The 12,321-nt window shown below is 39.4% G+C and overlaps 1 protein-coding gene across 4 annotated transcripts; it reads right to left on the reverse strand.

Annotated features, from left to right (window-relative positions):
- Positions 1–203: 203 nt before the first annotated feature.
- CLDND1 (claudin domain containing 1) lies at positions 204–8,312 on the reverse strand. Of its 4 annotated transcripts, none has more exons than XM_032406394.1 (6): positions 8,164–8,312; positions 6,989–7,039; positions 6,467–6,776; positions 4,268–4,378; positions 1,822–1,959; positions 204–1,648 (listed from the first exon to the last, which is right to left on the reverse strand). In XM_032406394.1, exons 3-6 carry the CDS (start codon positions 6,756–6,758, stop codon positions 1,428–1,430), a joined length of 762 nt encoding a protein of 253 aa, XP_032262285.1. In that variant the 5' UTR covers positions 6,759–6,776; positions 6,989–7,039; positions 8,164–8,312; the 3' UTR covers positions 204–1,427. The 4 variants fall into 4 exon arrangements, with proteins under 4 accessions (XP_032262285.1, XP_032262283.1, XP_032262281.1 ...); XM_032406392.1 differs by having other exon boundaries at positions 6,989–7,054; positions 8,164–8,251; XM_032406390.1 differs by having other exon boundaries at positions 6,989–7,032; positions 8,164–8,227.
- Between the last annotated feature and the right edge of the window lie 4,009 nt (positions 8,313–12,321).

A 12,321-nucleotide genomic window follows, 5' to 3' on the forward strand; every position in this document is an offset into this window, starting at 1 on the left:
TGCTTAACCAACTGAGCCACCCAGGCGCCCATGAGGCTCTTATTTTCTAATGGGGGCAAGGGGTTCCCATATTTTTTGGAAGATAAAACAGAGACCCCAGAAACAAGGCATTTTCCAAAGAACCACAGAGATGCTCGTTCAGAATCCTGTACTTCTTTAACCTAAAATATTGAGATTTAAATCAACTCAGACACTATACACAATTGAGTTTCTTCTCATTTTTTATTTTATTTTTTAAAAAAGACAGATCTAGGATATTGTAAGAAATTACTAAGTTACATTTTTTAAAATCTGTCAAGTGCTACAGTAATGGAATAAATAAATAAGATTTTTTAAAGTTCAATGTTTATAGACATATTTATAAAAAAATGATTGAATTACAAGATGTTAAATAATGTTGATACACACCAGGAAGGGATATAGGCAAGGAAAGGCACATCATTTCACCACAAGAAATAAAGACCATAGTTGGAAGTTAATGACTAGCCAAAGCTTTAGGTCTTGTGGTAGTTTTCCTAGCTCCGGAGGGTCATTATGGTAGAATCTTCCTCATGGTACTGAGCTGGACTAAATAGATAGCAGTTGGAAAGTTTTATTCTGTGACCCCAAAGTAGTGTTAGAAAGAAAGCACTCTTAATAAGCCTGATGTGTGAAGAGGCAAAGAGCAAAAATCCAAAATGGTTTAGTTGTACTGAAAATCCTCCTGACATATTAAGTAGAGCTAAAAAAAATACAAAAAAATGTAAAGTAAAATAAGGTTAATCCTCTTGTCTGGCTGAATTGGAATTCTTGCAGTTACAAAGTTAAAATTTCAAGTAAACACTGTATTTGTCACTTCCTTTCTTGTAGACAGACAGTTTGGTTAAACAGATGCCATACTTCATCTTGAATAAAACTATATGCCAATATTTGGGGAAAAGGATCTTAGATAATCTCTTTATTTTATATAGCTTAAGTCTTTGAAAATAGCACTAATGCTCTGGCTGACTGGCTATCTACAATACCAAAGTGACCATAAGTTCTGACAACGATGAGAGGGTTTTCTCAGAGACACTAAAGAGTTTCTAGTTCAACAGAGATAGTTATTTACTGAAAAGTCTAACAGATATCAGTAGATGGGTTTGGGTCAATTTCCCACTATCAGTTTTCTTTCACAAATTTGTGCCAAGTGTCTACTCATCTCTTGCTGTCTGGACTCTGAACCTAGATTAGTTTGTTTAAAAGATGGAATCATTCAGAATAATCCATATAAATTTTAGTGGTATTAAGAAACAACTGTCTGTGTGAATAAATAGAATGGATTTTCAGGATAAAATGGTATATCCACAAAGAAAAAAATTAAATTAAAAAAATGAGAGGAAAACAAGGGGAAATATTAATATTGAAAAATAATAAAAATGGCAATTGCAAAGCAGGCAGCTTCCTACTCATGCCACACGATATGCCTTCATTAAGGTGTACTCTTTCCGGTTGGTATGAGCAGCCCAGATGAAGAGAGCAGAAGCCATGAACTGTAAGGGAGCTGAGACGCAAGCCAGGCAGAAGGACCATCCAAATTCACCAGACACGTTCTCAGGCAGCTCTAGCTTCTGGTGGAGTAGCTCAATTCCAGCAACATAACAACTCACTGAGCCCAGCGTACATAGACCTTGGAGGAAAACAAAACATAACTAGATAAGAGCACATAACTAGATAAGAGCACAGTAAAAGCTTTTCAGGCAAGAGGACGGGGCAACAATGTGTGGATGTTTAAGAATTACGACTCTTTGTCTCTATGGAAACAGGGAGAAGATAAAAGGTAAGTATAATGACAAGACTCACCTGCAAGGAGATGGAGAATGCCTGTGGCAATGGTGGGATACAAACTCCGGCAAATGCAAGCACAAAGTCCAATCACAGCCCCAAAGCACATTAAACCTAGACTAACAAAAGGTAAAAGGAACTGGCAACGCCAAAGATCTGATTTTGAAAAAGAGAAAAAAAGATATGTTACCACGATTTCAGACAGTTTTTTCACAATGGTAATTTCATTCATGTACTAATTAGATCTTTTCTCAAAAAGTGAGAAAGGAGGGGCCCCTGGATGGTGCAGTCAGTTGAGCATCCCACTCTTGGTTTCTGCGCAGGTGGTGATCTCAGGGTCCTGAGATCGAGCCCCGTGCTAGGCTCCACACTCAGCAGGGAGTCTGCTTAAGATTATCTTTCTCCCTCTGCCCCCCACCCCTGGCTTATACTACCTCTCTTTCTCTCTCCTTAAAATCTTCTTTAAAAAAGTGAGAAAAGGGGGCTCCTGGGTGGCTCAGTCGTTAAGCGTCTGTCTGCCTTCGGCTCAGGTCATGATCCCAGGGTCCTGGGATCAAGTCCCATATCGGGCTCCCTGCTCCGCAGGAAGCCTGCTTCTCCCTCTCCCACTCCCCCGCTTGTGTTCCTGCTCTCACTATGTCTCTCTCTGTCAAATAAATAAATAAAATCTTTAAAAAAAAAAAAGTGAGAAAGGAATACTTTAATATCGGGGTTTCTTTTCTAAAGCACTTTGTTCAAAAGGATGCTACCTGATTAAAGTAAAAGGACACTAACAGTTAACAATTACTGAGGGCTCACTGTGTGTCAGGTACTGTTATACACATGCTTTGTGTATTAATCCTCCCCAAATCCCTATGAAGGAGGTACTATTATTATCTCCATTTTATAAATGAGGGAACTGAGGCAAGAGGTATAAATAACTTGTACAAGGTAACACAGTATGTGGTAGAGCCAGCATTTGAAGCAAAACCTTCTGGCTCCACATACAAATGAATCTACATCCTTATAGGATCTCAAGGCAGGAATAGAAGTAAATGAATGTTGATTATAAAAGACCTGTTGAGAGAATATACATAAAGCACAAAGCGGAGGATCTCTGCACTCAATAAATGGCAATTGTAATTATCATAAATTCCCTCAACACCATGGGAAGAAAGCTGATGGCTTTACAAAGCATCCCCTTCCATTTTTACATTATTTTAATTATTAGTAATGTATTAATATCAACTCTAAACCAAATTCTACCCTCTAGTGCTAGTTTTACCTTTTGGAACTACATGAAAGTCTTTTCTCCAACTTCCCTTCAAACTCTGTTAGTAATCAACTTCTTATATATATGCGATACAAAATTAAATACCTTGAATAACACAGGTTTAACTGTGCAGGCTGACATACATGCAGATTTTTAATAGAACAGTACTGTAAATGTATTTTCTCTTATGATTTTCTTAGTAACATTCTCTTTTCTCTTACTTTACATAAGAATACAGCATATAATACATATACAAAAAGTGTCTCAATTGACTGCTTTATGTTATTGGTAAGGATTCTGATCAACTGTAGGCTGTTAGTAGTTATGTTTTGGGGGAGTCAAAAGTTATACATGGATTTTGACTGCGTGAAAGGGCCGGTGCTCCTAACCCCTACGTTATTCAAGGGTCAACTCTACTTGCCATTTATTCAGTGCTTCCTCTCATGACATGGTCATTTTATGGGCAAGCTCCAGTAAGTCTCTATGGCCTGAATATCAGGTCCAAATATGAAGACAGTATTTCCTAGGTAGTCTGACCATCGGATAGAATGCTCCTAAGAAATGCTTTCATTTGTTTTTGGTATCTATACTTTTGTTATACTGTATAAAACGGGATTAACATTTTTGGTAGCCCTGACCCTTGACTCATACAGAGCTTGTAGTCAACTTTTTTCACATATCCCTATCTCAACTACAATTCCATCCTTCTAGTTCCTCAGACCAGAAACTTTAGTCATTGTTGCCCACATGCATCCCACCAGGAAATCCTAGTGAGTCTGCCTTCAAAACCTATCTAGAACCCAGCCACTGCTCAGTGCTACCACCATGATCTAAGTCACAAACATCTCTCACAAGAATTAGTGCAACAGCCTCCTGAACTGAAATGCTTATCTCAAATATAGGAATGTATTATTTATCCTTATTAAATTTACTCTTTAAAAGGGCCCATTAATAACATCTTTTGGGGAGGTCTAGATTCTGTCATCCAATGTATTTGCTGCTTCTCTCAACTTCATATTTGCAATTTGGTAAGTATGTATCTAACTTTAAAATACATTATCAACAAAACAGAGTTCACTGGGAAACCATTAGAGATCTTAGTCCAAGTTGATGCAATGTACTGACTCATCTTGTTCCAATAACAGAGATCAATGAATGGCAAATTTATTTCCTTTTTCCCCCCAACTGTACTGCTGAGATCAATGTACTCACAGGTCCGAAGCAGATCAATCCCACTATTGTGGTTTCCAGGATCAACAAATTTCTCCATGAACTGCTCATTTAGCGTGAAACTCATGCATTTTGTGACCACATCAAATGACTCTGGAACACGAATAACAATGACTGCTTGTTGTTTTAATTATAAACATTTAACAAAAATCCCTTTCAGTAATTATTCTCTGAAATAAAAAGTGATATTGAAAGATGTTCCCAGAGGAGAGCAACCTCTTTGGCCTTGAGTGACACACCGGATTCACTGATGGCTAGTGGATGCCAGTGGTTCTCAGCAGTAGGCTTAAGACATGGGCACAAGGAAGGGAAAACAAACAAAAAGTAGGAGCAGTAAAATGAATTGAGAATAGATATGCAAGAAGACTAGGAAGGAGGAGAAGACAAAGACTTAAATAAATAGGAACTTTGATTTTCTCTGCCAAACCTACTCCTCCAGCCATCTTCCCATCTCAGGTAATTACAATTCCATCCTTCTAGTTCCTCAGACCAGAAACTTTAGTCATTGTTGCCCACATGCATCCCACCAGGAAATCCTAGTGAGTCTGCCTTCAAAACCTATCTAGAACGCAGCCACTGCTCAGTGCTACCACCATGATCTAAGTCACAAACATCTCTCACAAGAATTAGTGCAACAGCCTCCTGGCTTCCACCTTTGTCTGCAGCCTGTTTTCAATACATCTGTCTAGGTGAGCAGATCATTTCTCCTCTGCTCAAAGCTCCACAATGCTCCATCACATTCAGAGTAAAAACCGGAAGCCCTCATCATGCCTACAGAATCCTGCAAAGTTTGCCCTACCCCCAGAGTAATTTCTGACAGCATTCTCAACTCTCCCTCTCTCCCCCTCCATTCCAGCCCAGTGGCTTCCTTGCTGGTCCTTGAATATTTCAGGCATGCTCCCACCATGAGGCCTTTGCAGTTGTTGTTCCTTCCAACTTAAAAGAGTCCCCCTGCAGTTTTCCATATAGTCAACTCCTTCACCTACATCAAGTCTTTACTAAAGTGACATCTTCTTGTTGAAGCCTATCCTGCCTACACTATTAAACATCGTAACTTATGCCCCTCGATATCCCCTTCCCTACATGTTCCAAATCCCTTTATTTTGCTGCATTTTCTCATAGCATGCGTCATCTTTTAACATACTATATAATTAACTATTGTTTATACCATTATACTTATTCATTCAGTTTACTGCCTACACCCCTTATTAGAATGTTAGCTCCCCAGGACTAAAGATATTTATATTTTTCCCTGATGTACTATATGGAATATGGAGTCATGTAATAAATATTTGTTGAACCAATGATAAATGATTGGTAAGATTCAAACATCAAGTGCTCCTATGCTCTCCTAAGTAGAACTGAACACTTTATAATTTCAACCAATCCCCTCAGCCTCACCCCCCCACCTACTTTCTTTTTTCCATTATATAATCACAACGATTGTCCTTGTGATGTATGGTAATTGTTGTGCTGTGATCTGAATACAGTGCTTCCCACCAAGTAGTCAACAGAAGTAGTCGTAAATAGAAACAAATTGTAAAGTTGTTCCTTAGAGCTCTAAAGTTTCCATTTTAAGAACTGGAAATTAAAATTTTTTAATGTTAAGAATGCTTGCAAAATAAATCAGACAATTTCTTATATTTTTTTATTTCTGTAATTCATATTTTTAACCTACAAACTCTATCATAGACTCAAATATGCACAGATTTTAACGTAGAGTTGGTCAAATTATATCCTCTAAGATTTACAGGGCAAATGATAGTAACTACCAAAACACAGCTAACACAGAAAAAGACTATCAATTCATATTTGTTGGTTTGATTTGGACACTAACTCTTTTACCAGTTACCAAATATTTAGTTTTCCAATGTACTTTTCCAATTATTTCCTCATGACATATGTGAGATTAATAAAAAGAATTTTACTGAGTAAGTACAAAGATTTAAAATGGCTTTCACGCGATAAGAACAGTAACTTATCCAACCAATATTAACGAGTATCATGGTCATTCATAGAACTTGGGTAGAGAAGGTGGAAGAGAGAGAAGAAACACATAGATTTATTTCTTCGGAGAGAAAAAAACCCACAAACCTGCTTATACATAATTGGGTCATCATCACATAACTTTGTTTATTATTGACGAGGTAAAGTAGACAGAAGTTAAAATAAGAGAAATACCTGTCCTTTCTGGTGGGCTATACCAGTGTGTGTTTTGAGGTATAGTGATACACCGTCTCCACAATCCCATTGTGCCATTAAATCGGAAAAGTGCATCATTATAAGTCTTTTCATCTGCCTCATCACTAGCGAAGTCAGTCCAGATGCTTTTGTTCAAATCACTGGAATTTTCTTGAACTGGACTTCGATATTCATACCAGAAGTCTGTGCCAATTGAGGCTGCCATGTAGATGGTGGAAATGAGGCTAAGCACACAAGCAATTACAAACGCTGTAGCAAAACGGTTATCCATTCTGGCATTCAGACTGCTCTGTTTAAAAGTTGGAGAAAGAAGAAAGTTAGACTTCAAGGACATACAGAGATTATTTTGAAAGGAATTATCTCAAAATCACCCTTTATCCTATTCCCCACCCTTGACCCTTAAAGTAATGTATAATCATTAAAGAATAAAAATAAAGGCAAGCATGTTAAGTTCAAAATAAAACTCATTATCATGAAAGTACTTATTGAATGCTCACATACCCAGGATGCTACGGAGACAGAGGTCTTGTTCTCTAGTCTATCACCTGCACACTAAAACAGACAACACTGAAATGGACATACACATTACAGATACAAACAATAGACATGCTCAGAGTCAGCAGTGTACCATACAGAAATTTTTAATTACAGACTGAATTTTTATTCAAGCTGCAGAGCATTAAGTGTTCTGGGTTTGAGTGTGAAAAGGGCATAGGAAAAGCAAGCAGAGAAAATTGGCTCCTCCCAGATTCCTCTGAGGAGGAAAACCTTCTAAAAACAAGGTTAAGTGTCAGGAGATATGTGGAAGGCAGAGTTGAGATGTTTGTTAACCCAGACAGAAAGGCTGTTCGGGTGCGCAGAAGAGCAAAGAGAACAGTAACATATAATAATGCTAGATAGCAATCTGCTCGTAATCTCTTGAAGCTAAGGAAAACTCCCCTACGCTGCCAAATTCTCCACTCCTATCTACTCTCCCCATTCCTTACACTTTTGAATCTTCTCATCTGCAAACTAAATGATTCTTCCTCAGCCAGAAAAAAACTGAATTAGGCAAAATATGAACACTCCCCAGGCGTGGACAGGGCTCAACGGCAGTAGTAAATGGCCGCAGTAAAATGACTCAAGGCGGATGAAGCTGAGTCAAATACTGCAAGTATACACCGTAACCGTACCAAACACCTTACAAAGGCGCACGAAAACAGGCTCGCAAACTGGGGTTGCTGAGTTTGGAAGACAGGAAGTGTGACACAGAAGAGATCAGGGCAATTACAGTGATTAACAATAACTCCAGAAGTTGGTTTTGTATTCTTATTTTTTCTAATCCTTTCAACCTGGTGCTCTCAAATGACCTTAAAAGGTCCCGGCACCCTGAGTGGCTGTCTGCCAGGCCGGACAACTGGCGCTGTCACCTCGCAGGGCGCACTACCGAGCCGGGGGAGGTCGAGGCAAGCTGGGGCCGGGGTCAGCAGTCCTGCACCGCCCCAGGCCAGGGGCCCCAGGTACCGGACCAGGCCCCTCCCCAGACCACTCGACCGAAGGAAAAACCCCGCCGCAGCGCTGCGGCTCGAAACCGGCCGGGCCCCAGCCCCTCCCGGGGAGGGGCCCCTCTTCAAACTGCTGGAAACGTCCAACGGCTACGCGACCCCCGCCCAGCGACGCCGACCCCGCTCACTCACCGCCCATCCTCCTGCTCCGCCAGCTTCACCCTCAAGCTCAGACCACAGCACCCTACTCTCCCCGCGCCTTCTCTGACGCACTTCCCTGCAGATCCCACCCCCTCCATAACTCCCGCGCCTCCGCCTCCGCCTCCACCCGAGGCCCGGCCTAGGCCCGGAGCCGAGGGGGCTTGTGGGAGTTGTAGGAGGGACAGAGGGAAAGCGGGGGGAGGCGGCGGACGGCATTTCTGGCGCCGCGCGCGGTGCATTGTGGGGGTTGTAGTTCAACTCTGGAGGGAAAGGAGGTGCTGCGCCAAAGGGCGGTCTGGGCTGATGGAATCGTATATTTTATGAAGGAAAGGAGCAAAGGTCCGCAAAGTAAGATGACCTGTCTCTGGTCACGGCTATTCATTGATTGTTACTTATATAACAGGTTTTCCAGTCCTGTGCTTTCCCTGTCACACACCCTACCTCTAAACATGTCAACAGCAATGGGATTATACTTTTGAAATATTAACCTATTTATTTCCTCTCTCACAACCTCACTCCCATTGAAGCAGCTAGTCTTTCTGGTTTTATTGCTTAATTTTAGACTAAGAAGGATGTGACTTGACAGTATCCATGTAGAATGTAATGACATTGTTTGGGTTTCATATTTATGTTAGCGGCTGCTTTTTCTTTATGAGTGATACTAATTTTCTATTTATTGGGTCAAGTTTCATGTTAAAATCAATTCCAGTTAATTAAAGTACTAATTTATAATAATGCTGAGGATACCAGATATGTCAAAAAACGTGAATTTAAAAAATTGTTTATGTAGTGTGAAAAACACTGAATTTGGGGGAACATGGCCTTGAGCAAATAAGGTAATGGACAGCCTCAGAATTCAAAGATGGCCATGTGTTCACAGCAGTAACAGAATGACTCTAAGCCTTCAAATATCGCACAGAAATTCATTGACAGAAGAGACATCTTTGCACTAATGTGTGTGGACCCATGAACATAACCTAGGACCGGTAAATGATGGATTTCTCAACAGATACCTACAGAGACAACTAACTCAAGGACCAGAAAAGCTCTCAAACTCTATGCCATCCCCAGATACCTTGGAATTTAGCTCAAAGTTGATATTAAATTTCCACCACCCTGACTGATTGAAGGCATGGTATCTGTTTCTCTGTAGTTATATTTCTTTTGCCTAAGTTGGCAAACTGATATTCATATCCAGTACATAAATAAAATAAGGTAATAGCCAAATATACTATTAAAATATGACTGGATTTTCATGTAGAATACCTGATCAAAGGAGAACTTTGTCAGGAACGAACTAGAGAATGTGGTGGAAGTACACAGGCAAATTGTTAATGCGCAATTTGACTCCTAAATTCGTTTATGCACCAGGAAATATCTTCATCCATTGGCCTTCTTTAGAAATCCCCTACCTCCAGAACTACCTCTGTCATGAAATCACATGGGAAATAAACCCAGGTAAAAGGGAAATCTGAAAGAGGAAGAGGAAGACAACACCTCAATTCATAGTCAAAGAAGCAGAGCCCAGGGTGAATAACTGACTTATCAAGCTTAAATAATGGGGTGCACTGACTAGTTTTGTGACATTAGACAACTTAGTTAACCTCTTAAATCTCAGTTTTCTTTTCTCCAAAATATGAATGTTGATAATATTCCCTATCCCAAGTGACCATTGTGAGGATTAAATGAAAAAATGCATATAAAATGTCCAGCCCAGGGCCTGGGGCATATATTAAACAATCATTAAATTTTAGTATTTGCAAATATCTGTTGAATATCTATAATGTTTTGTTAGAGTCAGTATAAAGAGCATCTAAAAGCTTCTGATTCCCTTGAAGCTGGAAATAAGCCATTTATAGAGGTAGGCATCCTGCTCACTTCAGGTGGTTTTTGAACCTCTGGACCAACTGCAGTTTACTAGGAAAGACTTGCCACGACCAGATTCCCAGGCTGGACTCAGAGCATACATAAATCTTCATGATTCAGGAGGTAGGTGTTTCTGGGGAAACCTGTAAAGGAGGATGCTGCTTGCATCCATCAAGTCTGCAGAATGCTTAGAAAACACACAAGACGCATTTCGTTCACAATTTAGTATGGACCTGGAAGTGTCTGTGTGTTTGAGGTTTTGAAGATCTTGCCGGCTCAGCATAGAGGACTTGAACTGCCTCATGACACCAATACCACTTCTTATTTATCTCTGCATTTTGGGTGTTTTCCGTTTTCTGTTTTGGGTGCTTGCTTGTTGTGCGGGCAAAATAAATCCTTAAAAATTAATGGAGTTAAATTTCTTTTTTTTTTTAAGATTTTATTTATGTATTTGACAGAGAGAGACAGCCAGAGAGGGAACACAAGCAGGGGGAGTGGGAGAGGGAGAAGCAGGCTCCCCGCTGAGCAGGGAGCCCGATGCGGGGCTCCATCCCAGGACCCTGGGATCATGATCTGAGCCAAAGGCAAACGCTTAATGGCTGAGCCACCCAGGTGCCCCTGGAATTAAATTTCTGCTTCCATTCCTTACTCTGCTCTTTGGGAAACAGTAGCTGGCCTGACATATTTTCACAAGTGTTAAGGATGATTTAGTGCAACCAAGTACAGATTATGAAATTTAGACTTAAAAATAAACTTGAACTAGACCTCTGGCTTAATTTGTTAATGATGGTTCTAGTTTCACCAGGAAGGGGTTATGGTTACAGTACATTTTAAATAAACCCAATAACTGAAAATCTAAATATGCAGGTATTATAACTTGTTTATATTCTGTGTTTATGTGATGACTCCTTGTGTGAGAATTCCCCACAATACCAAATTCCCTAATGTACTTAAATATTATTTTTAATCACACATTTTTTAGAAACTAAAAATTATCTTAAGAAAGATATATCTACATTATGTTTTTCTCACATAATTTTGTCCTGGTTCTTTTCCTTCTAAACTTTGGAATGCAAAAAGGAGAAAAATAGAAATATATGCAAGCTGTGGGTTCCAATCACAGCCTTCCTCAGAAAAATGTATCAATCTTTGAACTTCCTTGTACCAATTCACTATTAGGACAATGGCGAAATTAATCAAGGACAAGGCAGATAGAAGAGTGCATCTAAAATGGCTTTCCTTTTAGCAATTCCTGTCAAATGCTACACAGAGTAGCAAATTATAGTTGTTTAGATATCCCTGCTTCTGAAGGACAGTGAATGGACCAAATGCAGGTGATAAGTTTAAGTTTAAACTGTCCTCTATTTTAATATCATCGTGAGTCTTTAGTAAGTGATCCTTTCTGAGTCCCAGTGTCCTCATTCATAAAATGGATAATTATGATCAGTAATATCACTTGCAGCTCTAAAATTTATGATTCATAATTCTGCTGGAAGAATAACATAACTCTAAAATATGGTTGTCATAGAGCCACATGTTTAAGTTTCATTAGGAAATTCATATATTCCACACTTCCAGCCTAGGCGATTTACCAGAAGACAGAGGTAGTGGGAAATGCAGATGCATAAAGGAAAAGAGGAAGGCTCTGTGCTTCTGATTAGAAAAGATACAGCAACACAGGCCTTTGCTGTTTCAACGATAAACAGTAATCATGGAAAATGGAAGCTGTCTAAGAAGTTTGTGAAATGTCCCTATTCACTGGAAATAACAAAAAATTCAAGCATAATTCAGTCCAGATCTACAAATATTAATTGGCTATCTGTCGTATGCCAGACATTGTGCTGGGTACGGGGGACGCCAATATAAATAAACACAATTTTTGTGATCCACAACCTAAATCTAGGTTAAATCAACTATTAGGAAGAAGCCTAAAGTACATGTGCCTAAAATAGGAACATCACTTTTGTTTATGTCAATATGGGATACCAAAGGAAATAATCTAATAATTGAAGGGGGGGAGGACCCAGATAACAGCAAATCCGTGCCACTTAGTCTGACATGATATATTACTTTACATTACACTACCCTCACCAAGTAACTGTCCAAATAAAAAAAATCACTGACTCTTAGAATATAAACAGATCTGTTAAACTGGCCTGTTCAAATGATTATACCCTTTATGATACTCAAGTAAGAGAATGTTTCAAACGAATATATAATCACCGACCGATAAGATCAATGAAAAACAAATACTTTGCTTCATAGTCTTTGTCACTTATTCAG

Source organism: Phoca vitulina, unplaced genomic scaffold, assembly GCF_004348235.1.
Source record: "Phoca vitulina isolate PV1807 unplaced genomic scaffold, GSC_HSeal_1.0 scaffold8, whole genome shotgun sequence".
Classification (NCBI taxonomy): domain Eukaryota; kingdom Metazoa; phylum Chordata; class Mammalia; order Carnivora; family Phocidae; genus Phoca; species Phoca vitulina.